The sequence below is a fragment of the Rhinoderma darwinii genome, chromosome 5 (genome assembly GCF_050947455.1).
Source record: "Rhinoderma darwinii isolate aRhiDar2 chromosome 5, aRhiDar2.hap1, whole genome shotgun sequence".
NCBI classification, from domain to species: domain Eukaryota; kingdom Metazoa; phylum Chordata; class Amphibia; order Anura; family Rhinodermatidae; genus Rhinoderma; species Rhinoderma darwinii.
The window spans coordinates 325,989,421-326,017,307 of record NC_134691.1 but is presented as its reverse complement, the minus strand read 5'-3'; the positions used below and the strand labels follow the sequence as shown (position 1 = coordinate 326,017,307).

The following is a 27,887-nucleotide window of genomic DNA, read 5'->3' as shown; positions in this document are numbered from 1 at the left end:
TTGGTGTAATCTATAGACCCCCCAATATAACTGAGGAGATGGAAGTTCAGCTATATAAACAGATGGAGCGGGCTGCACAGGCGGGTACTGTAGTGATAATGGGGGATATTAATTTCCGGGATATTAATTGGTGTCATGGTTCGGCTTCAACTGCAAAGGGGAGACATTTCCTCAACCTGTTGCAGGAAAATTTTATGGGCCAGTTTGTGGAAGACCCGACTAGAGGTGAAGCTCTGTTGGATCTGGTCATTTCTAATAATGCAGATCTTGTTGGGAATGTCAATGTTCGTGAAAACCTCGGTAACAGTGATCATAATATAGTTACATTTTACCTATACTGTAAAAAACAAACGCAGGCTGGGAGGGCAAAAACATTTAATTTTAAGAAAGCCAATTTCCCCAGGATGAGGGCTGCAATTCAGGATATAGACTGGGAAGAACTAATGTCAAATAATGGAACAAATGATAAATGGGAGATTTTCAAATCTACTTTGAGTTATTATAGTGCAAAATTTATTCCTACAGGTAACAAGTATAAACGACTAAAATTAAACCCCACATGGCTTACACCTTCTGTGAAAGGGGCAATACATGACAAAAAAAGGGAATTTAAAAAATACAAATCTGAGGGTACAGCTGTAGCCTTTGTAAAATATAAAGAGCTTAATAAAATCTGTAAAAATGTAATAAAATTAGCAAAAATACAAAATGAAAGGCAGGTGGCCAGGGATAGTAAAACAAATCCCAAAAAATTCTTCAAGCATATAAATGCAAAAAAGCCCAGGTCTGAACATGTAGGACCCCTAGATAGTGGTAATGGGGAGTTGGTCACAGGGGATCAAGAGAAGGCAGAGTTACTAAATGGGTTCTTTAGCTCTGTATATACAACTGAAGAAGGAGCAGCTGATGTAGCCGGTGCCAGTGCTGTTAATATATCAGTTGATATACTGAATTGGATGACTGTAGATATGGTCCAAGCTAAATTAAATAAAATAAATGTACACAAGGCTCCGGGACCAGATGGGTTACACCCTAGAATTCTTAAAGAGCTTAGTTCAGTTATTTCTGGCCCCCTTTTCATAATATTCAGAGAATCTCTAGTGACTGGTATAGTGCCAAGGGACTGGCGCAGGGCAAATGTGGTGCCTATTTTCAAAAAGGGCTCTAGGTCTTCCCCGGGTAATTATAGACCAGTAAGCTTAACATCCATCGTGGGGAAAATGTTTGAGGGGCTATTGAGGGACTATATACAGGATTATGTGACAATAAATAGCATTATAAGTGACAGCCAGCACGGTTTTACTAAGGACAGAAGTTGTCAAACCAACCTAATTTGTTTTTATGAAGAGGTGAGCAGAAGTCTAGACAGAGGGGCCGCTGTGGATTTAGTGTTTTTAGACTTTGCAAAGGCATTTGACACTGTCCCCCATAGACGCCTAATGGGTAAATTAAGGACTATAGGTTTAGAAAATATAGTTTGTAATTGGATTGAGAATTGGCTCAAGGACCGTATCCAGAGAGTTGTGGTCAATGATTCCTACTCTGAATGGTCACCGGTTATAAGTGGTGTACCCCAGGGTTCAGTGCTGGGACCCCTATTATTCAACTTATTTATTAATGATATAGAGGAAGGGATTAATAGCACTATTTCTATTTTTGCAGATGACACCAAGCTATGTAATATAGTTCAGACTATGGAAGATGTTCATGAATTACAGGCAGATTTAAACAAACTAAGTGTTTGGGCGTCCACTTGGCAGATGAAGTTTAATGTAGATAAATGTAAAGTTATGCATCTGGGTACCAACAACCTGCATGCATCATATGTCCTAGGGGGAGCTACACTGGCGGATTCACTTGTTGAGAAGGATCTGGGTGTACTTGTAAATCATAAACTCAATAACAGCATGCAGTGTCAATCAGCTGCTTCAAAGGCCAGCAGGATACTGTCGTGTATTAAAAGAGGCATGGACTCGCGGGACAGGGATGTAATATTACCACTTTACAAAGCATTAGTGAGGCCTCATCTAGAATATGCAGTCCAGTTCTGGGCTCCAGTTCATAGAAAGGATGCCCTGGAGTTGGAAAAAAATACAAAGAAGAGCAACGAAGCTAATAAGGGGCATGGAGAATTTAAGTTATGAGGAAAGATTGAAAGAATTAAACCTATTTAGCCTTGAAAAAAGACGACTAAGGGGGGACATGATTAACTTATATAAATATATTAATGGCACATACAAAAAATATGGTGAAATCCTGTTCCTTGTAAAACCCCCTCAAAAAACAAGGGGACACTCCCTCCGTCTGGAGCAAAAAAGGTTCAAGCTGCAGAGGCGACAAGGCTTCTTTACAGTAAGAACGGTGAATTTATGGAATAGTCACCGCAGGAGCTGGTCACAGCAGGGACAGTAGATGGCTTTAAAAAAGGGTTAGATAATTTCCTAGAACAAAAAAATATTAGCTCCTATGTGTAGAAATTTTTCCTTCCCTTTTCCCTTCCCTTGGTTGAACTTGATGGACATGTGTCTTTTTTCAGCCGTACTAACTATGTAACTATGTAATACCACCATATAGTGCACACACCATTGTGCATACAGTGCCCATATAATACCACCATATAGTGCATACACCATGGCACCATACAGTTAATATATAATACCACCATATAGTGCATACACCATGGTGCCATACAGTGACTATATATACAGTGCCATGATCACACTGCTATGCAGTGCTTAAATAATATCATTATACTAATACTAATTAATTCTGTGCAATGACTTTTCGGCTATGGTGGGGGTAGGATGGTAAAGGCTTCCATGTAGTACAGGCCCTAAGGCGTTTGCCCCATTTTCCCCTGCTGTAATCTGGCCCTGCTCTACAAATTAGCAACTAACATAGAAATATTTCATTTTTATACAGTCAGAAAAAATATCCAACTTAAAGAGGATCACTGGATTTCACAAAACAAACTGAATCCATTAATAACTAGATCTCTTAGACCTGATGAAGCAGGTGTACTTACTTTGAAAATCTATGTCACCCAATCTCTTCTGTTAATGGGCATTCTGTTACATAACATTTGGCTCATACAGTTGAGGGATGAATAATAATAATGTCCAACCGGTTGCTCATCGAGTCATAAACTACAGGTAACCGCTGACTACCAGCCCAAAAAAAAAACAACACGGCAAATAAAAATGTCAATACTTTGTCCTTTGGTTATTGCTGGTTACACATAATAAGGTGACTAAATAATGACCGACAATCGGGAGAAACAGACAAATTGTATGTTTCACATGACTGTTATCTCATGTCCATGGCCAGATACATTACCCCTTTAAAATCAAGTACAATACCACTTTAATTTCTACCACAATGCACCATAGTAGGGCAAACACTGTTCAGACACTGTGCCAACAGGTACAGCAAAGAAATGCACCATTACAGGAAACCAACAACATTTTGAATGCAGCTTTGGATGTGACTAGAGAACAAAATCAAACTGTTTTACTCAGAATTACATGAGGATTGAATCAGTAAAGTGATATTGTGCAGAAGAGCTGCAGTAAATATATGTCTACACTGAACAGATGCTTTTTACACTACGTGGGATAAAAATATCCAAGTATTTATTTCGTAAAAGGATCTATTTTGAACGCTGTGCCCATTGAAGATACCTCGTCCTTCATTATGTGTCTCTGATTTCATACAAAATATGAGATTTTTTAAAATCGATGTTCAATTCATTATTAACACAAATTCTAGGACACTGAACCTCGCTCTTTTCAAGTTTATATTAAGCATTTATATAAAGTACAAGAAACATTGCCAAACCGCATTTCTCTTTATTTATAATTGAATAGTCGGCACAGATACGAAGATGCAGCGAACATTTGTAGATCTCTGCGCTCCCCGGAGAACACCGGACACATATAACAACCAGGAAACTGTGCCAGAAAGATGCCAAGCTGAAGAATTATCAAACGCGCGGTGTGCTTAAAGGGGTTTTCTAGTTTAAAAAACTCATTTTCATACACCCTAAAAGGGAATTCTAAGGTAATGGGGGGGGGGGGAGGGGGGTTCCTCGGCTCAGGATCCTCATCTCTTGGCCATAGTGCAGAGTGGCTACGAAGCAGTAGCAAACCAGTCCTGCTTTCAGGTTAGAAGTGGATACAATTACCCAGTCTGGGCAATGCTCTGTGAGCTAAATACTCCAGGAGCAACTGCACTAATCTCTGTGATAGTTTGTTACAATGTAACAGTCTGGGCAATGATCTGTGAGCCGAATACATCAGGAACAACTGCACTAATGTCTATGATAGTTGGCTACAATGTATCAGTCTGGGCAATGCTCTGTGAGCTAAATACATCAGCAGAAGCTGCACAAATCTCTGTGATAGTTTGTTACAATGTATCAGTCTAGGCAATGATCTGTGAGCTAAATACATCAGGAGCAGCTGCGCAAATCTCTCTGGTAGTTTGCTACAATGTATCCATCTGAAGTCCAGGCTGTTTAGCTCACAGAGCATTGTCTAGACTTGATATTTGTATCCACTTCTTCGCTGAGAGCAGGACTTGGTACTGTATGTAGGGTTTGCAGCTTGTGCATGTAATCAAGACTGTTCTCATTCATTGACCGCAAACACTTATCTTTAAAATAGTGAGAAATTAAAAACACAAAGGCTGACACTTATCAGGACTGGCGTTTCATAAGTCAATCTAAAAAAAAAAAAAAAGTTAGTTGGTGTGAACTACACCAAAGGTGCACACGGCTAAACACATTTTAGACTTTCCTACAGTCAAGCCAAAATTTGCACCATTTTCTGGTTTTAGTATTGATAAACCTGTCTAACCATTCTTAACCACACCCCCTTACAGTAAACCACACCCCTTACTGTAAACCACACCCCCTTGCTGTAAACCACACCCCTTACTGTAAACCCCACCCCTTACCATAAACCCCACCCCTTACCGTAAACCCCACCCCTTACCGTAAACCCCACCCCCATGCTCCGATTTTCCATTTTTCAAAACTGGCGAATGCAAGTTGTAAATTTATGTGCAAAAATAGCATTCGCCAACATTTTTGGACTTTTTTTAGCCTCATTTAACGCCACAAACTGGAATAAACTGATTATTAAATGTGGACCCAAGTATATTAGAAAGTTGTAGAAATTTCCTTTCATACAGTGGTTAAACTTTGTTAAGATAAAACTGGAAAACCTCTTTAAAGGAACACTCCGGGCAAAACGGACGCACTGCGGTAGGAGATTTGGACCACAACATTTTGGACCTAAACATGACATGATGATAAAAGGTGATTGAATCACTGCACAATAAGACATCATGCAGCTTTGGAATATACTTTTTGTTTCAATTATTCAGAATTGTCAAGATCTCTGCTTGCTGTCAGTGAATGAGAACATTCTTGTTTACACCCAGAAGCTTAAAACGAGTACAGATCTAAGGCTTTGTTCATTTCCGTCACGTTTTTATGTTGCTTTTTGATAGCAAAGTCAACTGTGGTATTCTATCCAGTAAATAAAAGGTAACGGAGGAAAACCCCACAGACCCATTATAAGTCTATAGGAAAAAAAGAACCATAACTGACGCAAGTGTGAGAAGAGCCTATTACTTCTCAGAGCTGAGACCTTGCTACAATGTATCGGGTGAATAACTTGATAAGCGATATCGAATGCTGAGCTGCACTAGGAAATTCTGAGTGCAAGATGGCGAAAAATGACCGGGTTCTTCATCACGCAGATTTACACGTAACAGATGAAGAAGACGGTTGCATGTTACGATATTAATAAAAGGTTAACATTTGCACGACTCCAGAGGATCCACCTGAATACCGCAAAGGGAACAGCTTTTTCGTAAATGGTCATTTTTCGCAGTCTTGCACTCAGAATTTCCCAGTACATCTCAGCATTCTAAATCGCTTATACTCTGTCTGGGACAAGCTCTTCACCCAGAAAGACCCGTGACTAGCACATTCCCGAACCAGCACTTGAACTATATATATATATACATCTTTCTGACTACCAGGTTGTCGTGCCCCCAGCATGACGCCGCCAGGTGAGTGTACACCACTAACTTTCCTGCCTCCCCTACTTATCGTGAGATGATGCCCTACGTTGCGCCATTTCGTGCTTTTTTTCTTTAGGGTGAATAACTTGGTCCTCCTTAGTCCTGTATAAGGCCCCATGCACACGACCATGTTTTCAGCTATCAGTAAATACAGTCCGTAAATACGGATCCGTAGTCATTGGTAACTTATCCGTATATATGGAAAGGTATTCGCAAATGAAGTACGTAGTACATCCGTATTTGATCCGTATAGATGTATCTGTAAAATGGCTGCAAATGATGTCACCAACATGTCACATAGCAACGCTGCCGTAAGTATGGACAGGTTCTATAATCCTTTTAGCACGGACAACCATCCGTAAAAATACGGAAAGGTGTCCGTGGCCAATAGAAATGAATGGGTGTGTAATTACGGATGAAAAATACGGTTGTGTGCATGGGGCCTAAGGGTTTTTACCGTCAGCAAATACGGATCCGACGGCTATGGATACACATCCGTAGCCGTCCGCAATTTCGGAAGCGCCCATAGACTTTTAGGGTCGAGTCCGTGCCACAAATGCGGTCAAGAATTGGACATGTATTGCGGATCATTTATACGACACGCACACACATCCGTAAATATACGGAATGGTGTCCGTGGCCAATAGAAATGAACAGGTCCGCAATTTCATCCGTAATTACGGAGGAAAACTGCAGTGGTGTGCATGGGGCCTAAATCAGCAGTCACCTACCAGTCTGCAGGAGCTGGCGGTAAGTATTGATCACATGACACAAACACTTTGGTACCATTTCAGAGAGAGATTAAAGCCCCCCACCCCAAATATATATATATATATAACTTTTTTATGGTCGGAATAGTCTCTTTTTTTTATTGTTAAAATAATATCGATATCAGGCCTCCATGGCTTCGTCCTCGCTGCTTTTCACAAAATCATCTTCGACATTTTCCAGGGGAGCATCTTCAGCATCAGAGTCTCCAGGCGCCGCTTCTCCTCCCAGGTCGCCCAGTATCTGCTCGACGTGCTCCAAGAGCGCAGAATCATCACATCGCAGCTTGCTGTAAAGCTGTGGGCAGAACACAGAGACCTGGTTAGGGCACAGCGGCGTGCGGCACGGATAATCTCACAAAGCTTTTAATGGATGGAAAATATGGTCGACTTAAAAGCATTTGCAAACTGAAATAGGAATAGCACTCTGCAACTATTTCATCCAATTTAAAGGAGAAATAAGCAAGAAAATATTTGTTGAGCAGTAATTTGCTCTTAACAGACAGATGAAAATATCTCGCCAGCTGCGCTAATAGTCGCCATGTACATTTATTGCAAAATACAGTACTTAGGATGATGCACTTTAGAAGTTCAAAGTTGTACCTGGTACTTTAAAGACTAAGAAGTTATGACTTACGGACACAACCCTTTACTTTATAAATATGTGATGAGTCTAAGAAATGTCACTAAATATTAAATATATAAATCATATAGATGAAGCAGAGCTGAACTGGTCATTTCATTGTTTCTATGGCGCACCGGGATACCTCAGTGTTTAGTAAGTATATGGCCACAGGTAACAACATTGTTCTATTGTGATGAAATGTATAACCGGAGAAACACAGTTTTGTGTTCTGCATATTATTTAAGTAAACAATATATATGAAAAAAGAAAGAGTGATAAAAAAGGGCAGAGAGATAGATATGAGATAGAGAGATAGAGAGAGAGAGAGATGATAGATAGATAGATAGATAGATAGATAGATAGATAGATAGATAGATAGATAGATAGATAGATAGATAGATAGATAGATAGAGAGGTAGGTAGATAGATAGATAGATAGATAGATAGATAGATAGATAGATAGATAGATAGATAGATAGATAGATAGATAGAGAGAGAGAGAGAGAGAGAGATAGATAGATAGATAGATAGATAGATAGATAGATAGATAGATAGATAGATAGATAGATATGGGATAGAGAGATAGATAGATAGATAGATAGATAGATAGATAGATAGATAGATAGATAGATAGATAGATAGATATGGGATAGAGAGATAGATAGATAGATAGATAGATAGATAGATAGATAGATAGATAGATAGATAGATAGATAGATAGATAGATAGATAGATATGAGAGAGATAGATAGATAGATAGATAGATAGATAGATAGATAGATAGATAGATAGATAGATAGATAGATAGATAGATATGATATAGATAGATAGAGAGATAGGTAGAGATAGAGAGATAGGTAGAGATAGAGAGATAGGTAGAGATAGAGAGAGAGATAGATAGATAGATAGATAGATAGATAGATAGATAGATAGATAGATAGATAGATAGATAGATAGATAGATAGATAGATAGATAGATAGATAGATAGATAGGTAGATAGGTAGAGAGATAGGTAGAGATAGAGAGATAGGTAGAGATAGAGAGATAGGTAGACATAGATAGATAGATAGATAGATAGATAGATAGATAGATAGATAGATAGATAGATAGATAGATAGATAGATAGATAGATAGATATGGGATAGAGAGATAGATAGATAGAGAGATAGATAGATAGATAGATAGATAGATAGATAGATAGATAGATAGATAGATAGATAGATAGATAGATAGATAGATAGATAGATATGGGATAGAGAGATAGATAGATAGATAGATAGATAGATAGATAGATAGATAGATAGATAGATAGATAGATAGATAGATAGATAGATAGATATGAGAGAGATAGATAGATAGATAGATAGATAGATAGATAGATAGATAGATAGATAGATAGATAGATAGGATAGGACTTCCACTACTTGCTACATAGAGTTCAGTTCCTCTATACTGGACTTCCATATGATTTACAATACTTCAGAGCCTCTGTTCTGCTGATGGAGGAGAGAGGGCATGTTTTCCATACTGCATTACGTTCGCCACATAAATATAATGAGGATAATTATACATTATAATGAGAATCATCACGTTTAGTTAGCAAATTTTAATTGCTCAGGTTTTGAAAATCACTTAGCTAAACCCTTTAATAACTCAGGCCGCAGAATAATTTAATTACCAAGGCCTAAGGTAACATCGTATTTCCCGTATATTTAGCTACTAAACACAATGGAAGAACTGCAGCACCATCTGCCAGAAACCGTCTTAATTAACTAGGATTTGGCACATATATGCCATGTTTTCTTCTGCTGGACTCTTCCAGGTACAAGGAACGACCTTCAAACCGTGACAGATTTACAGGAAGAAGAAATAATAACAGCGGGAAGGAACACGGACGCGGAGAAGTCGTCTCCCACCACTTATCCAGATGTGCTGTATCTGCTAACCACGTGGCCAAACACAGCCCCTCTGCTCTGCGGGAAAATACATGAAAATCAGAGAAAAAGATCGGAATTGAGATGATAAATGAATCATACAAATGTGTTCTTATATACAAGGATGTAATTACCTGCCTCCTTCAGGGTAAATTGTCAACCTACTGTATTGTTACTGAGAAGAGCCAATAAACTGCCAAGAAACACGTCTTATAAAATGTTTTGATAAAATGGAATAAATATCTAATGGTGCTAAAAAAAAATTGGAGCCCATAGACCCAGAGATTGCAGCTACTAGTGAGAACTTAGACCGTGACCCAAAAATCAAAGATTGCAGCTACTCGTGAGAACTTGGACCGTGACCCAGAGTTTGCAGGTATTCTTGAGAGCTTGAACCATGACCTAGAAATCAGAGATTGCAGCTACTTGTAAGAATTTAGACCATGACCCAAAAATCAGAGATTGCAGCTACTCGTGGAAACTTGGACCGTGACCTAGAGATTGCATGTACTCTTGAGTACTTGAACCATGACCTAGAAATCAGAGATTGAAGCTACTCGTGAGAACTTGGACCGTGACCCAAAAATCTGAGATTGCAGCTACTCGTGAGAACTTGGACCGTGACCCAGATATTGCAAGTATTCTTGAGAACTTGAACCATGACCTAGAAATCAGAGATTGCAGCTACTCGTGAGAATTTGGACCGTGACCCAGAGATTGCATGTACTCTTGAGAACTTGGACCATGGCCTAGAAATCAGAAATTGCAAGTATTCTTGAGAACTTGGACCGTGACCCAGAGATTGCATGTACTCTTGAGAACTTGGACCATGACCCAAAAATCAGAGATTGGCCCGTGACCCAGAGATTGCAAGTATTCGTGAGAACTTGAACCATGACCTAGAAATCAGAGATTGCAGCTACTCCTGAGAATTTGGACCGTGACCCAGAGATTGCACGTACTCTTGAGAACTTGGACCATGACCTAGAAATCAGAGATTGCAAGTATTCTTGAGAACTTGGACCGTGACCCAAAGATTGCATGTACTCTTGAGAACTTGGACCATGACCTAGAAATAAGAGATTGCAGCTACTCGTGAGAACTTGGACCGTGACCCAGAGATTGCATGTACTCTTGAGAACTTGGACCACGAGTCAGAGAACAGAGATCACAGCTACTTGTGAAAACATAGATTATGACGCAGAGATCAGAGATTGCAGCTAATCTTGAGAATTTAGACCATGACCTAAAAATCAGAGATTGCAGCTATTCTTGAGAACATAGACCGAGACCGAGAAATCAGAGATTGCAGCTATTCTTGAGAACATAGACCGAGACCGAGAAATCAGAGATTGCAGCTATTCTTAAGAACTTTGATCATGACGCGGAGATGAGGGATTGCAGCTAATCATGAAAACTTTTGGTTCTGAAAACACAATGAATCGCTTTCTTCCTTGTTAGCTGGTTAATAGGGGGAAAAAAATGTGAAAAATAATTCCTTGGTCGGAGCTTAATATTTCCTGGTGAAGTCTAGAATCGAACTCACTGGTACTTGCTGACCATGAATGCTTCCAGTGCCGAGGCCACATTATCTTATTAGGCTGAGTGAGTAACGCCGTCCCCTGTATATCTTATAAAGAGTGTTTTACAGCCGGTTCATAGAGTCGCTGCTCATTATTACTTTCTATCCAGCACGGTGACGGCCTCACAGACGCATTCAATTTGGAAAGTCAGCTGCTTTTTCTTATTTTTTCTATCTTCACTTGTCAAAGACATTACACACATAAATATACAACACATTATCTATCCAATATTACGCTTGCCTTCCATCATTGCTAAGGGGTCCTACAAAAAGCCCTACACTTCCCAGTAATGATTCTTAAATTTGAGACCAACATTTGGAGGGGGGATGAATTTGGGCCCTTGGTCACTTCTTTTGTCAAGTGGAGGTCAAGTTGGGTATTCTAACTAGGAACATTTATCATGCAGACACAGGACAGGCACTAGATGTTCGATTGCTGGGGCCCCTATTGCATAGACCCCCTTGATCACACATACATGAGTCTGAGTCCCCCCGATCCTCCTCAACAGAACATCCGCAATGGGGAGTCGTTGTGTGGAGTAGAAGTCGAGCAGGCTCTCTGCCGCTCCATGCACCTCTAAGGGAGATGCAGAAACAGTCAAGCGCAAGTGACCCCCCCATGGGAACCCTGACCCCGAAGGATTAACATCTATATTTTGGATACATGATACACGTGGTTAGTGGTAAAAACCCTCTAAACAAAGATAGAGATGCAAACAGATTAGCAGAACGATGGTGGATTATGAAGGCAAAATGGCCATGCCATATCCATATTACATGACGATATAATCATGCCATACAAAAATATCCTACAATACAAAAAAATACTTGATTTTTATATTATATAAGGATCCGACCGAGCATTATGTCATGTAACGTGAAGATGCCATCTCATCACTGGACACCAAGAGCTTCGAGCTACGTCATTGATAGAGACCAAAGAAAAATATACTTGACATAGGTCTGCCATACAGATCACATAACGCCCACTGCCTATTATTAAACACAAAAATAAATATTAACAGTATTGGCCATACACATGAAAGTCAGGATGAACCCACCGATTTCGGCAGGATTGGGCAACCATCTAATGTGTAAGGCTGCAGCCCGACAGCGCTACAATGGCAGATGGTGAATCGGTCGAAACTTAGAGCACGTTGCATTTCATCAGGGGCAAGATTTCATGAAATAGTGCCCCCTGGTGGTAGTTGTTCTAATTATTATTATTTTTTAAATAAATATTTTCATTTTTTTAGAAAATCCGACCATAGATTTCTTTTGATATTTTAGGGTAACACACAGTTAGGGTGAAGATTTTATGTGCAGAATGGTTCCTACCTTTCCCCTCTAGTAACGTATTCCCGGGCAGGCATTCATTCATTCCCAGCATGAGATGACTTCTGTATTCATTAGAATACCATTATTATTACAATATGATTTAGTCGTTCACATGCACAAGATCATTCTTCATCTTTATGTGTTTACTAACCCTCCGCTATCAACTATGGTCACTAAATGCATCTACTTAAAGGACTAATTGCTTTCTTAACGGCTTATCGCTTCCTCAGTTATGATTACTAGCGGACTCCAGAGTAATGATTTCAAGACAATACATGGGCAGCAATGACGAGCGAGACGGAAATAAAGCTTTTATTCCCTTCCTACAGTCAATTTGACAAACTCTTAATAATCACATTTATTATTTTATCATTCCATACATGGTTGTAATATAACTTGTGTTTTACAGCAATTGTGTTTTTCCATAAAAAAGATGCTAGGGACCACCTAAGCCTTAATATTTTCCTGCTTGTGTATTTGTTTAGTTGTAGATTGATGAATAAGAGAAGTACAATGGGGTGTAAAGGTTTCCCTACTTGAGGAGGAGATGGCATATAAAGCTTCGTTCACTTATCCGTCAGGGCTCTAGTCGGACGTCCCGTCGGAGCTTTCCGTCAGGTTTCCGTTTCCATCACCATTGATTTCAATGGTGACGGATCCGGTGCCAATGGTTTCCGTTTGTCTCAGTTGTGCAAGGGTTCCATCGTATTCATTCCGTCAAAACGACGGAACCCTTGCACAACTGAGATAAACGGAAAGCATTGGCACCGGATCAGTCACCATTAAGATCAATGGTGATGGAAACGGAAACCTATGGTTTCCGTTTGTTTCAGTCAAGGCTCCATTCAGACCGAAAGCTTCGACGGAACGTCAGAACATAGCCCTGACGGATATGTGAACGAAGCCTTACGAGTATATACCATCACTTGCTTATCGGTGGGGGACCCATTGAACATTCACCACTGTGTAGGAGAAATGAAGAAGGGACCTCTGTCACTCCGTTTTCGGGATTAGATGCCGAAATGACGAAGGAATCTATGGCACTCTGTTTTTGGGATTAAAGGGGGTCTTGGGGGTTGAACCCCTATATTTAGAATGATATGGCATAAACGTTCCTAGACCAGGAATTCTTTGAGGAATTCCAGCTTCCTCCAACAGCCCCCAAAAATTATTTTACATAAATCCTAATTAAAACAGGGATTCTCTCTTTGTTGTCCCTTGAACCCCTGTGTCATGTGATGCCCCCTCAGACCCTGCACAAAACCCTTTATTCTTTGTTCGTTTATACTTGTTTTCTCTACATATTCCACAAAAATCTTATATATATGGCAGGAAGAAACAAACAAAAAAGTATGCTTTCTCTTAAACTGGAGACCTGAATAGTCTGAGACTGGTTGCTAGGGATATACTAGCCATTGTATCCTTAGCAACCAGTCTGTCTCAAACCGCTCAACTGATAAGATGAATGCTGTACTGGCACTATATGCTATACTGAAAGCATAAAGTAGTAAAGCAGGTTGGCAAGACTCATGCCTTGCCCTGTCCCATTTTAGATTCTTGGCACCTGAATGGTAAATTTATTAAGGCAATACACTTCTAAAATATAGTGGGAATATGTCACTGTATAATTGGCCATACAAAGGGTCTAGCAAGGTTGAGTGCCCACCATTGTGGGAGCCGTAATGGCAGCCATATCGGCTGAATAAAACTTGAGTGTAGAGGATGACTCAGGATGAATATTTCCTGGTGATTTTTTTTTGTTTTTTTGGGGTAAATGCTCTATAATAAATGAAGTGTCACTTATACAGGGCTAGCTTTAGGGCTGTGCGACCTGGGCACAAAACCTATCACTACTGACGGGGGCACCATTAGCCCTAAGGGCCTGGGCACCCTAAGCCTGTACCACGAATTCCATACTTTACACCCGAAGCTATAGAAAGACATACAGCCACATACCCTAGGGTTATTTAGTCACTATATAATTGTGGTATTGGGAACTATATAGAAGGGCAACCAACGTAGAGCTGGTCCGGCTCTTATAAAAGTTTACAATCCTTCTAGAAAGTTGAAACAAATACTCCAATACCTCAATATAATGTGTTTGGAAGGAAAATGAGTTACGATGACGACGTATATAGCTATTTTTGCAAAAACAACATGTAATTGACATCTAGTGCCTTCTCCCTAATAACACCTGTCAATCTATTCATTGCTGCCGAGTCCTACAGTGGATTGTTCTACGATGTCAATGTTAATTACAGGTTTTTCAGCCATCTCTAGCAAGGCTTGTTTTTAATCTATAATTATTAGGTAAGAGGTTCAGAGACAAACTCCCAGTAGCATATTTGTATAAATAGCCGCCTCGGTCTTATCATTCTAGGCTGGTCACAGATATCCCGTCAATGTCCTGAAGAACAAAATGGCTGTTCAAATACTGTACTCTTAATTAACCTAATGAAGATCACCGGGGACTGTCCCAATGTAACAGCACCGCACCTGATAAGAGCTATTAAAGGACAAATACAATGTTGCATCTTATCTCCGTTACCAGATAGCGGGTTTATTCTGTTTACTCTATGATTTACTTATCTTTAGATAATGTCATCTTTTGTGGAGAGCAAATATAGTTTGTCATTGATTTTACAGGGGGCATTTTCTATTCAAGTCAATATGATGGCAAACATCATCCGAGAAATGGATGTTGACACAGATCTTGATTTTGTCTCTTGGAAATAAATTTCAATATATAATATAGTGCGTCCCTATGGTAAAATACTAAAGCAAGCAATGGATTTACGTGATAAGAGCAGCACTCAAATAGTATGTGGTGTATGGATGTGAACGCAATGTTCAAACAGCACCCAACAATGATACGGTGTCATACAATCTCAAAGTTGTACAGAGCTGTAATACGGCACCCTTACGGGGCCCTGCTCTAGCTCCATATAGATGTTTCCATCCTTACCTTTGCTTGAATTTGGTTAAGGACTCCAATCTCTCATGAAACAAATTCAATACATAATCGCGACATGCTAGCAAAACCTTTGACAGGCTGCAATTCACATAAGAACCACTGGGTGGCCCCACATATAGAATAGACATCTCGTGACAGAGTATTGTGAAATTATGTTGTTTTTTTAAAGTTGGTCATCTTGTTCCACACATCTTAAGATATGTGGAGATAGGAGGAATGGTCAGGAAGGACACATCTGTATGCCTCAGATTTCATACAGGGTTTTTTCTGCATGGATCAAAAAGGAAAAAAAATCATGCCACGTTCCATCAGACACCATGTCCTCTAGAACAGTTGCGGACATACATTATGTGCAACTACACATGGGCCCCGCAGCCAACAGGGGCACATGGATACCTTGACAAAAATCATAGTGTTCCCTCCTGTCTATTAGTTCAGATGTAAGGTTCTACACTCATAGCCGTCCATGTCTAATGATTGCTGGTGTACTGAGCCCAATGAAAAGCCATGAGTAAGGTGGTCTTAGGCTGGCACCCCACTGTCATCAAATTAGAAATAGGTAAAGAAGGGGCCCATATAATGTCGATCAGTGACCACCCAAACATAGAAGCATTGCTTTCATGGGAGAATATCTCCGCAATACGGCGAACTCGGAGGCACAACAGTCCGTATTTTTCCCTATAGCCCCTCTGCACGTGGTCTAAAGTTGTTGGCTAATATTTCTTTGCTCAACATGGCTAACATTTTACTTTGCTGCATCCACATGTAATTTTAATAAGGCTGGCCAGATATGACAATTCTGATTCGTATTCTCATCTATAGGGGGCAGTATACAATGGCTGGCAAAATAAAGAGATTCCTGAGGTCAGATTATTGAACGGGATTGAATAGTGACAACTGTCTAACACAGAAATGTGGAGAGAGCAGTTGTCACATCCCTACCCCCACTTCTCTTGCCAGCTCATACAAAATGCATTATTTATCAGGTGGCAACAATAAGACCAGGAGGCATTAGTCCAGCAGAGTTTAACTGCACTGTGTATTGGTCATTTGGGGAGTCTAGGAGGGTCGGTGGACAGGAGGACCACCACTGTGACTCTTGCCCCAAGGGCCCATGGCTAGCCATCTATTTGGGTTAAAAATCTGACGCGTAAGCCCAACCTCTAGAGATGCTCTAGATCTGTAAAGCTGTGTTATCCAAAAATGAATAAAAATTTGGAATAAATCATACATTCACTATATGAGTATGGTTGTCCACGCAGGATCACAGCCGAAGCGCAATCCCTTTTTCTTAACTCGATATGCCTTTTATGAAGATACAGAAGCGCCGTCATTTACATGATGTCGTTTTGCATATTCCGAACCTGCAATGCAACGACTTGAATATTAAATATCTGTGGGCTTTAGGACACGCTCTCTACTTGTCAGACGGATATGCAAACAAGTGCTCAGCTGACACAGATCAAATCTTATGACGCTAAATAATCTTTTGATTTGCATGAAATCAATGGCTTTCTGGAATAACTCATGGTTCGGGATGACAACTTTCTTGCTGCAGCCTCTAAACATCCCATATGCTGCTAACAGCCGCCCATGAAAAAAAAAAAAATGACTGCTGGGAAAATAAAATATTCTGCATATTTTTACCTTCATCCATAAATGAGGCATTTGTCCACTCATACAGAAAAATATTTATGTAAAGTAGATGCGACGGCTGCATAAACACGTCTCCCCTGTAGTATACAATGATAAGGGAAACGCATCGGCAAGACATTTATCTTGATTAAAACCTATGTTTCTACACGGCGCATAGTCTTCGGCTTTGGGAAAAATTATTTTATTCCTATGATGCAAGTTTTGTTCATTTATTTTCCTGTAAAGGATGACAAAATCAAATTTAACCCTCTCAGTCACTTATGGGTTATACGTATAACGCCTGATGGGTATTTAAACCCTTCCCAACTCATAAAGAAAACGTCCATCGGGGCCAGATAACAATTGCCACACCATGACATAAATTGTACATTCTTGCTTGTACTGCCAGTGACCATGAGATCAATGATCGTTGTGATACACAACCCTGCTCCCACCACAACAGCTCACCCCTTTCACGGACCCCTTGTAGCAGTGATCGCCAGTCCTGGCAGCTTAAATGACGGGGCTGGTGCCATCATAGAGACAGCTGAGAACCTTGATAAAGGTCTCTAGGGCTGCCTCGTGTAAATGCCCACTAGGGCATACTTTTATGTCATAATCATCAAGCTGATACTGCCAGTGTGCCCACGAGATTAATGGCCAGAGTGCAGCTGTCACACACAACTCTGCTCCCACCGCAACAGTTCAAACCTGTGACAGGCCCCTTGTAAAGACGATTGCCAATTCTAGCAGCTTAATTGACAGGGCTGGTGCCGCCATGGAGACAGCTAAGAACCTGACAAATGTCTCCAGGGCTGCCTCTTGTAAATGCCCATTAGGGCAGACTTGTGGTAGTTCCTATGGGGCTTATAAAAACATATAAAATAACCCAAAATGGTACAAATAGAAAACACAATCTGTCCCACAAAAATCAAAGCATCATTCAGCTGCCTCAACGCAAAAATAAAATAAAAAGTTATACTATTGTTTCAGAAAGGGGGAAAAATTAACACAGGAAAAAAAAAAAGAAAATGGAAACTGAGTTCTATCCTGAGACATGATGAGACTGGTATTTATCAAAATACTTCTCAGCCGTCAAGGACGTACAACATTAAAGTCGTTGTCCACATTAGACATTACTTTTTTGTTACAAAGGTCTTACAACAATAAACTGTTTGCAGGGTGTTTCACTGCTAAAATCTTCAGCGATCAGCTATGATCGGTGGGGGCAATCCCAGCAGCAAGTTCAATTCCCCTATGGCACCACCACAGGAGAAAAAAAGTATCACACCGCTCCCACTAAAAAAAACGAGCTGTAAAGCACGGACATGCCGGGTCTTCTAGAGCGACATACACTTTTTATTGCCCCTCTTGATTAAGATTGAAGTTCTAAAAGGGTAATCCTCCCTTAATAACTTAGAATTCCCTAATAGAGTATTTAAATTTTATTTTTTTTAAACCAGACAACCCTTATAGTCTTTAAAGATTTGGATTGAGTCATATAATGTGTGGGCCAATGCAGCCATGTTGAGGAAGCCATATGCGGTCAATTACCTATAAATCCCATAAGGTTATTATTATAATGCCTGTAAAAAAAAGACTATAATCGGGTATTGGTATTTAGGAAATTCTCCATTTAATGGATTCACTAAAACATAGGATAGATAATATAATTTGGGATCTATTTCCAAAAATGTGACTACCACTTGAAGAGTGATGAACTATCAAATTGTCATTAGATCTTTGCAGCCAGATCCACATCCAGGTCCACCATTGCGCTTTCTCAGTCTCGATGAAGGGCGAGCGGGAATCACAGCATATGCGCATCGTTACCGCAGCAAAAGACAAGTTACTCACCGGGCAGGATCGTCTGCTAATTTGCAGTTGCCTACACTGTGCAGGACAGCATGCCTAATTATACATGATGGCTTCGTGGAGTATTGAAAGGCTTTCATGAAAAATAAGCCTAGATCAATGAGCAAGGATAAAATGCAGTGTCCAATTAAGCAAAGCTTGACACGTCCAAATTAGTCAAAAAGAAAAGGCGTCTTTGTATTTTTTCAGAAACATTGAGGAGAAAGTTACTCCACACGATAAATGCGAGTCATTTAAATGAATCCAAACTAAGATTCGAATGACTTTCTTATCTCTCACTTATTAATTTGGTCAATGACGGAGATGAAGACGTCTCTTCAAATAGGTGTTTTGGTAGCATCGTCTGAAATATGATCTGCGGAAGTGAACGTGCTTATTATAACTCCGATCACGTACTTCAATAAACTAGACCCCATACCTCATTTATTTGTTATGTCAGCTCCAATTAGTGGAGGTTAATGCAAGGTTATTTATGGTTTACATAGAGATTAGATGGAAGATGCCCAATGCCCACATGTGCCACCGCTTAGTCTACAGCCACGGGGAAGTACTGCCAGCGTGGTATGTTATCAAGTACAAATCTGTAAACATGCACCTAGAAGAACCTTAAAGGGGTTATCTGGAATGAATAAAAAAAGGGTCTACTATTTTTCAAGAAACAGCGCCACACCTGTCCATGGGCAGTGTCTGGTATTGCAGCTTAGCCCCATTCACTTGAATGCCTGCAATATCAGACACAGCCCACAGGAAAAAAAAGCAGACCATGGACAAGGCAAAAACAGGAATTTCTATAGTAATTATTCATTAAGTAGTTAATCAGTCTGGTTTGTTAGTGTTGTATGAGATTAGAAAAAAAGTAATGTTTTTTTCCCCCAGTAACAGCGCCACTCTGGTCCACTTGGCTGTGTGTGGTATTGCGGCTCAGCCCTACTCAAGTGACTATACCGGTCAGTACGGAGTACTGTTTTTCAAAGTGTTATGTATGTGATAAAATGATCACAGCTTCAAGTCTCCTGGTGGGAAAATTGTGAAATCAAGTTTAATGAAGTTTAGTTAAAAGGAAAAAAACACTTCCCCCTCAAACAAAAAAAACAAAACCTCCTTTTCTAATACAATAGAAAATATTTTATTTTTTAAAAAGAGTAAACAATAAAAAGTTACATATGCCGAACCGTCGAAATCGTAACGAACTGTGGAATAAAGTTTACTTATTATTTATACCACACGACACATAAAAAAATAAAAAAGAATTGATATGACATTATTTTCCAATTCCTCCCCCCAAAAAATGATTCAAATTATAGTTACTTTTACCGGACAAAATAATGACAGAATTGCTCGAGTTTTTTTGCACTCCCTCCCCCCAATTTTTTTTTAATAAAAGCTAATCAACAAATTATATGTACTCCCAAATAGTGCCATTCAAAAAAATAAAAAATAAATAAAACTTGTCCCCCCCAAAAAAACATACAGCTACATCGGCGGAAATATAAAAAAGTTATGGCTCTTGGAATGCAATGATGAAAAAAATAAAATAAAATAATTGCTTGACTGTTTCCTTCAATTCCATAAACTCTGAAAGGTGCGGCAGCGCGCATGCTCGACTGCCGCTCCATTCAATGTCCTCCTCACTGCAATCGGTTTGATTCTGGGAAAACCCCTTTAAGGGTTAAAATAGTGAATAGTTAAAATAGCGAAGGAGGGAGATGGCGAGTGTATATGGTGGATAGATAAATTCTTATTTTTTTGTGTGTAGTCTATTACAGACTGCACCATGAAACCCAGGAGGTCACGGCTCAGATTATCAAATATTATACGGTATGTGGGTGCAATCATTTATATGCAAGGTGAAAATGTTATGACTGGCAGCCCTCTCGCTTTGTATATTGGGCGATGATGGGTTCCACAAAAATATCTAATGTCTGTCCAGGCCTATAGAGAGAAACAAAAATCCAACTTTTTTTGCCCTCAGTGAAATAAACATGTAACATCACACGAGCATGTTCGGTCCGTAAAGGACGGAAAGTATTTTGGCCGCAAGTCCCGGACCGAACACACTGCAGGGAGCCGGGCTCCTAGCATCATAGTTATGTACGACACTAGAAGTCCCTGCCTCGCTGCAGGACAACTGTCCCGTACTGTAATCATGTTTTCAGTACGGGACAGTAGTTCCACAGAGAGGCAGGGACTCCTAGCGTCGTACATAACTATGATGCTAGGAGTCCGGCTCCCTGCAGTGTGTTCGGACGGGACTTGCGGCCAAAATATGTTCCGTCCATTACGGACCGAACATGCTCGTGTGAACCCAGCCTAAGGGTGCACTTGTAGGGGGTATTTTGAATGGGTGGACTGATAGTAGTCTGGGCCTCCGGGAAATAATGGTCATTTGCCCCTACAAACCACCCTAATCATAAGACACTTAGGCTGGACTAACACAACATCTTTGAGCAGCATTTATTAAACGTATCTAGTTTTATTGGGGATGGGTTGTGTAGCACTTAAACGGTAAAGCATCTTCTAGCCATGGGACCTTGGGCACTGCCCTAATACCCAAATGATCAGTCCACTTTTGAAAGCTGATAAGCCAAAAATAGACTTTGGTGATCGCGTTTTTTTACAGTAGTGTTAGGCCGGATTCACACGAGCTCCGTGTGTCATGATCATATGATGCGCAGCCGCCATCATTGACACTCTGTATGTTTGTAAACAGAAAAGCACTTGGGGCTTTTCTGTTTTCATTCATTCTTTTACTGCTGTTGCGCGAATCACGCGCGTCACACGGAAGTGCTTCCGTGTGGTGCGCGTGATTTTCACGCACCCATTGACTTCAATGGGTGCGTGATGCGCGAAAAATGTAGAAATACAGGACATGTCGTGAGTTTTACGCAGCGGACACACGCTGCGTAAAAATCACGGACTGTCTGCACGGGCCCATAGACTAACATAGGTCCATGCGAGGCGCGTGAAAATCACGCGCGTTGCACGGACGTATTTTACATTCGTCTGAATAAGCCCTTACAACAAGGCGGCACATTAAGAATAGCACACCAGCCAGATGTGCGTGAGCAGGAATACACATGCTTTAAGCTCCTGCCGTGTCCTATCCTCGAAATTTCTAACGCCTTATGCCCACTTCAGTTTTTTCCGTCAGGGTGCTATCCGTTGTTTTAACTGACACATTCATTTCAATGGGGCCATGAACACTTCCGTCGTTTTAACGTAAACATGCGGCCGTTCCGTCTAAAAATAGTGCAGGTCCTCCTCCTGCCCGTTTTTGACGGAACAGTCTCAGCCTTTTTATTGATTTTGTCAGTGGAACAACGGACTGCACACGGAAGCCATCCGTGTGCAGGCCGTGTTTCACGGAACCGTCATTAGCGGCCGTACAACGGCTGACGGAAGTGTGCATGAGGCCTTAAGTACTTTTACATTAGTATCACTTGTGTTTTTCAATAGTGACCAATGTAGAGCTGTCTATTGATTTAGAAAGAGAACCCATTAATACCGTTGCCGTTGTGGAGGGCTTTTGGCTGCGATTGTGCATTTCGTAACCACATTTCTTCCTGCGTGACCCCAGTCGAGGACTGTATTTACTTCCCAATCCACCCACTTGTTGTGACCTAGTCTCTGAAAGGTCGGCATAATTGAAGTAAACACATGGCTTAATGGCTACAAGAATGAATGGCTTGCCATGAACTCAAATGCAATTATAATACAAATTCCATCACATTAAGATAAAGTGTAGAGCACGGGATCGGAATTTATAGCTTAATTTCCAGCGGTGGAAACAAATCCATAATATTCTGGAAATATGCTGACTTTGGCAGGTTCATGCAATCAATAAGCGTGGTCTAATCATTTTTGTTTTGGAAGGGGACGTCATATTAATATGATAATGTCGCTTGCCAATGTAAAGATGCGCACAATGTATAACCTTTCTGCCTAGAGGTTGAATGAGCCCAGATAAATAAAATGAGTGACCCGACAACTCACTTGGGGGGCTCAAGGTTCATCTTTCAGGGCTTACTATGGAATCTTAATTCCCTGATGACCAGTCTTTTCAGAGCGTAGACTCGGAGGTGCCATCAATGAAGAACAGTCCTAAGCACGACAGAACATTTACCCCAAAGCCAACCAGTGTTCGGATCATTTACAATAATAGGATGCTGGGGGAACAGGGTGTTTGTACTAGACAGGGAGCGGGTACTAAGGAGAGAAAGTGAAGGCAAGAAGAGGTGTTCTCCGTGTCTGTAGGTCACCTGAGAAAAGGAATCAACGTGGGGGTAGGTATTATGCACACATTTGGTGGCTCGTGTAAGATGCAGCATAAAATATGGGTATTCTGATGCTGGCGCTTGCATAGACCGCCTAGTCTGGTGTTGCCCTGTCATGGTCCTCAGGGACTTGACCTTGGACTTACTCTCTCTATTTTCAATATTAGGTTGCTGGTCATAAAAACCATATTTTCAGCAAAAAATTTTCATCTGCGTTGTTATACATGTATTTTCACATACGATAGCCCAACACTAAAACCGTCACTAACAATCAGTAATTGCCAATGTCCTATAATAGTTCAGCTCGTTAATGGGGTTGTCTCATTAGGACAAACCCTGTCCATATGCCTTATACGGGTATCATAGAGGGGGTCCCCAGCTCGGATACTTTTAGTTGGTCCTGCGCTGCTATAATGAAACTTATTTACGTACATGGAGCCACATTATCCATCAAGTCTTACAAATATCACTTCTTCACACGAGTGATAAAACACCAGCAATTTCTATATGAAGACATGGAGCGCTTTGGCAACCGAGAATCTATAATCTAGAAATAGAGAATATGCATGCACAGAAGAGAGAATGACTTCCCTTTGGTTACAAATTTTTCGGGGTTTTTCTGTATTGGGGCAATTCTCTGGACTATGGCCATACGCCCTAATCAGATCTCAGACGTTATCCACACCCGGACAGTGCGTCGTCTTTGTTATGGAGAAACTCTCTGTGTTTTCATCTTCTATCAAGTTGCTAATATTCTGCTTAGCCATTACTTAGTTAATATCAAGGAAAGCCTTGGGGTGAGCAACGTGGCCACCATTACAGTCCACCCAGTGGTTATCATCTAGTTTTCCCAGACTTCTGAATGGTAAATCTGAATAGTTATGTATAGCTAGAGCTTTTTGCTTATTATGGACAATTTTCTTTTTACTGTGGTCTGAGAGTTATGCACGTGGTGGAATACAAAGACACGATATCTCCTATGATACAAACGATGTAAATATGTGTCTTATCCAATGAGTGTTCAGACTGCCTAAGCCGGGGAGCTACAAACTGTTGGGGAAAATCACTTTAGGCTATCTTCACACGGAGTATTTTGCAGGAGGAATATCTACCTCAAAATTCCGTTTGGAAGTTTGAGGCAGATTTTCCTCTCCCTGCACGCTGATTTTGGCGGCGATTTTCGCGCCGTTTTTCGCCCGCGAAATACGCTTTCTCTGCCTCCCATTGAAGTCAATGGGAGGTCAGAGGCGGAAACGCCCGAAGATAGGGCATGTCGCTTCTTTTTCCCGCGAGGCAGTTTTACTGCTCGCGGGAAAAAGACGCCGACGCCTCCCATTGAAATCAATGGGAGGCATTTTAGGGCCGTTTTTGCCGAGTTTTGCGACACTGTTTCCGCGTCAAAAAACTCGGCAAAATACTCCGTGTGAACATAGCCTTAAATAGGTTGTCCAGACACCTAATTTTTTTTATAAAGTGCGCACAATGCTATCAAGTAACAAAAGCAGCGATACTCACCTTCCCAATCCCCTGCTGATGCTTCCCAGGCCCCCGTCGGTCTCCTGTTCTGACAGTTATTGGCTGCAACGGTCACATGTCATGTCAACACGTCAACGTTGGAGCAGGAAAAGCACAGACCGGTGAGGAACCCAGGAAACTGCAGCACAATAGCAGCAGGGGGACTAGTAAGGTGAATATAAGGTTATGTTCACACTGCTTTTCTGGTCACCGTTTGACATATACTCTGGGAAAAGCTCCCTGCGTCAATGTTAAACTAATGCCTGTGACGGATGCCGAACAGTTGGATCTGTCACCCATATAGATCATCTGTCAAATGTATACTGTACGTCATCAGCTTTTCATGATCTATACGTTAAATGGATGCCACAATAGCGTATAGACGACAAATTATGGTATCGGTTTAACGTACACGTTCCGAAAAGCTAACGAAATACTCATGACTTATATACATTTAACCCCTTCAGGATCAGACGAATTTTCATTTTTATGCTTTTGTTTTTTCCTCCCCGACTTTAAAAGGCCATCAACTCTTTTACTTTTTCGTTGACACAGCCATATGAGGCCTTAATTACAAGTTGTACTTTCTAATGGCGCTAATTAATATTATGTGTGAAGTACTGGGAAGCCGGAGAAAAATTCAGAATGGGGTGGAATTGGAAAAAAACAGCAGTTCCTCCATTATTCTTATGGGTTTGGTTTTTACAGTGTTCAATTTACGGTGAAAATGACACGTTATCTTTATTCTCGGGTCAGTACGATCACCGTTATACCAAATGAAATTAGTTTTTGTCATGTTTTAAAACCTTTTTTAAAAGGAGGGGGCAGTTTATCACTGTCCACAGGGGGGGCTGTATAGCACTGTCTACAGGGGGGGCTGTATAGCACTGTCTACAGGGGGGGCTGTATAGCACTGTCTACAGGGGGGGCTGTATAGCACTGTCTACAGGGGGGGCTGTATAGCACTGTCTACAGGGGGGGCTGTATAGCACTGTCTACAGGGGGGCTGTATAGCACTGTCTACAGGGGGGGCTGTATAGCACTGTCTACAGGGGGGGCTGTATAGCACTGTCTACAGGGGGGGCTGTATAGCACTGTCTACAGGGGGGGCTGTATAGCACTGTCTACAGGGGGGGCTGTATAGCACTGTCTACAGGGGGGGCTGTATAGCACTGTCTACAGGGGGGCTGTATAGCACTGTCTACAGGGGGGGCTGTATAGTACTGTCTACAGTGGGGGCTGTATAGCACTGTCTACAGGGGGGCTGTATAGCACTGTCTACAGGGGGGGCTGTATAGCACTGTCTACAGGGGGGCTGTATAGCACAGTCTACAGGGGGGCTGTATAGCCCTGTCTACAGGGGGGGGCTGTATAGCACTGTCTACAGGGGGGGCTGTATAGCACTGTCTACAGGGGGGGCTGTATAGCACTGTCTACAGGGGGGGGCTGTATAGCACTGTCTACAGGGGGGGCTGTATAGCACTGTCTACAGGGGGGGCTGTATAGCACTGTCTACAGGGGGGGCTGTTTAGCACTGTCTACAGGGGGGCTGTATAGCACTGTCTACAGGGGGGCTGTATAGCACTGTCTACAGGGGGGCTGTATAGCACTGTCTACAGGGGGGGCTGTATAGCACTGTCTACAGGGGGGCTGTATAGCACAGTCTACAGGGGGGCTGTATAGCACTGTCTACAGTGGGGGCTGTTTAGCACTGTCTACGGGGGGGCTGTATAGCACTGTCTACAGGGGGGCTGTATACCACAGTCTACAGGGGGGCTGTATAGCACGGTTTACAGGGGGGGCTGTATAGACGGGCTACAGAGGGGGCTGTATAGCACAGTCTACAGGGGGGCTGTATAGCACGTTCTACAGGAGGGGGCTGTGTAGCACTGTCTACAGGGGGGCTGTGTAGCACTGCCTACAGGGGGGCTGTGTAGCACTGCCTGCAGGGGGGCTGTGTAGCACTGTCTACAGGGGGGCTGTGTAGCACTGTCTACAGGGGGGCTGTGTAGCACTGTCTACAGGGGGGCTGTGTAGCACTGTCTACAGGGGGGCTGTGTAGCACTGTCTACAGGGGGGCTGTGTAGCACTGTCTACAGGGGGGCTGTGTAGCACTGTCTACAGGGGGGCTGTGTAGCACTGTCTACAGGGGGGCTGTGTAGCACTGTCTACAGGGGGGCTGTGTGTGGCACCTAGTGAAGGAGTGGGCCCAGTCAAAAGTTTGCTATGGGGCCCAGTAACTCCTAGTTACACCCCTGGTCATCAGAATATGATCGGTGGGGGTCCGACACCCGTAACAGCTGATCGGTGTAGGTTCCGGGTGTCGAACCCCTACCAATAATATACTGATGACATAGCCTGTGGATAGGTCATCAGTATGAAAAACCGCCCCTGACTGGACAACCCCTTTAAGTAAACTTCAGTGATGCAGCATAGTGGCTCAGTGGTTATTGTAGCCATGCAGAACTGGAGTCCTGGGTTCAAATCCAACTAAGGGCAACATCTGCAGGGAGTTTGAGTAAAATGTGCCACAATCCCGTACTTCTTTTCTTCCACATTCAAAAAACATACAGATAGGGAAATTAGATTGTGAGCCCCACTGGAGAGACGTGCTGCAGTATACGTTGGTAAGCAATTTAAATAAATGAAATGTCTTCCACCATAGTTCATGAACCAGAGGTGTGATGTAATAGTTGTGATTTCCTAGAAATATTAGGCACCTTTTAGTGAGCACAAATGGAAACCTTATCACACCATTTTTTCTTTTAGTAGAGATATAAAATCTGTAAAAACCAGTCGTATGAGTTACTACTACAACAAAATATCTACTACAGGTCACAAATAATACCCTCAGAGGTCAAACTGTGGCTTCCAAGGTCAATATCTGACATAAGCAAAGGCCAGGCTTATCTCACCAGAGACACATCTATTATCCCCTTTGACAAATCCACTTCGAGTACACCTCTTTATTCATATATTATATATATATATATATATATATATATATATACATATATATACATATATATATATATATATATATATATATATATATATATAATATAAGAAAAGGGGGTTTAGAAGTACGGTAATGTGTTATTAGAATTGTTGTTTTTTTTCCCTTGTGACTATCCATATAGAAATAAGACGACCCATCCTGTTTTATAGATTTAAACAATGCTATTAGGCCCTGTTCACATCACCGTTGCCCTTCCGTTGAGGGGTTCTGTTTGAGGTTTCCATCGGGTTAAACCCTCAACGGGAAAGCAAACGG

General features: G+C 41.4%; 1 protein-coding gene across 3 annotated transcripts in view; it reads right to left on the bottom strand.

Annotated features, from left to right (window-relative positions):
* Window positions 1-5,010: 5,010 nt before the first annotated feature.
* The window catches only part of LOC142652141 (uncharacterized), a 333,622-nt gene continuing 310,745 nt past the window's right edge, over window positions 5,011-27,887 (bottom strand). For all 3 annotated transcript variants that reach the window (XM_075827658.1, XM_075827659.1, XM_075827661.1), the window contains exon 11: window positions 5,011-7,158. In XM_075827658.1, the coding sequence (XP_075683773.1) occupies window positions 6,985-7,158 (174 nt within the window). In that variant the 3' untranslated portion in view covers window positions 5,011-6,984. The remainder of the gene's footprint in view (window positions 7,159-27,887) is intronic.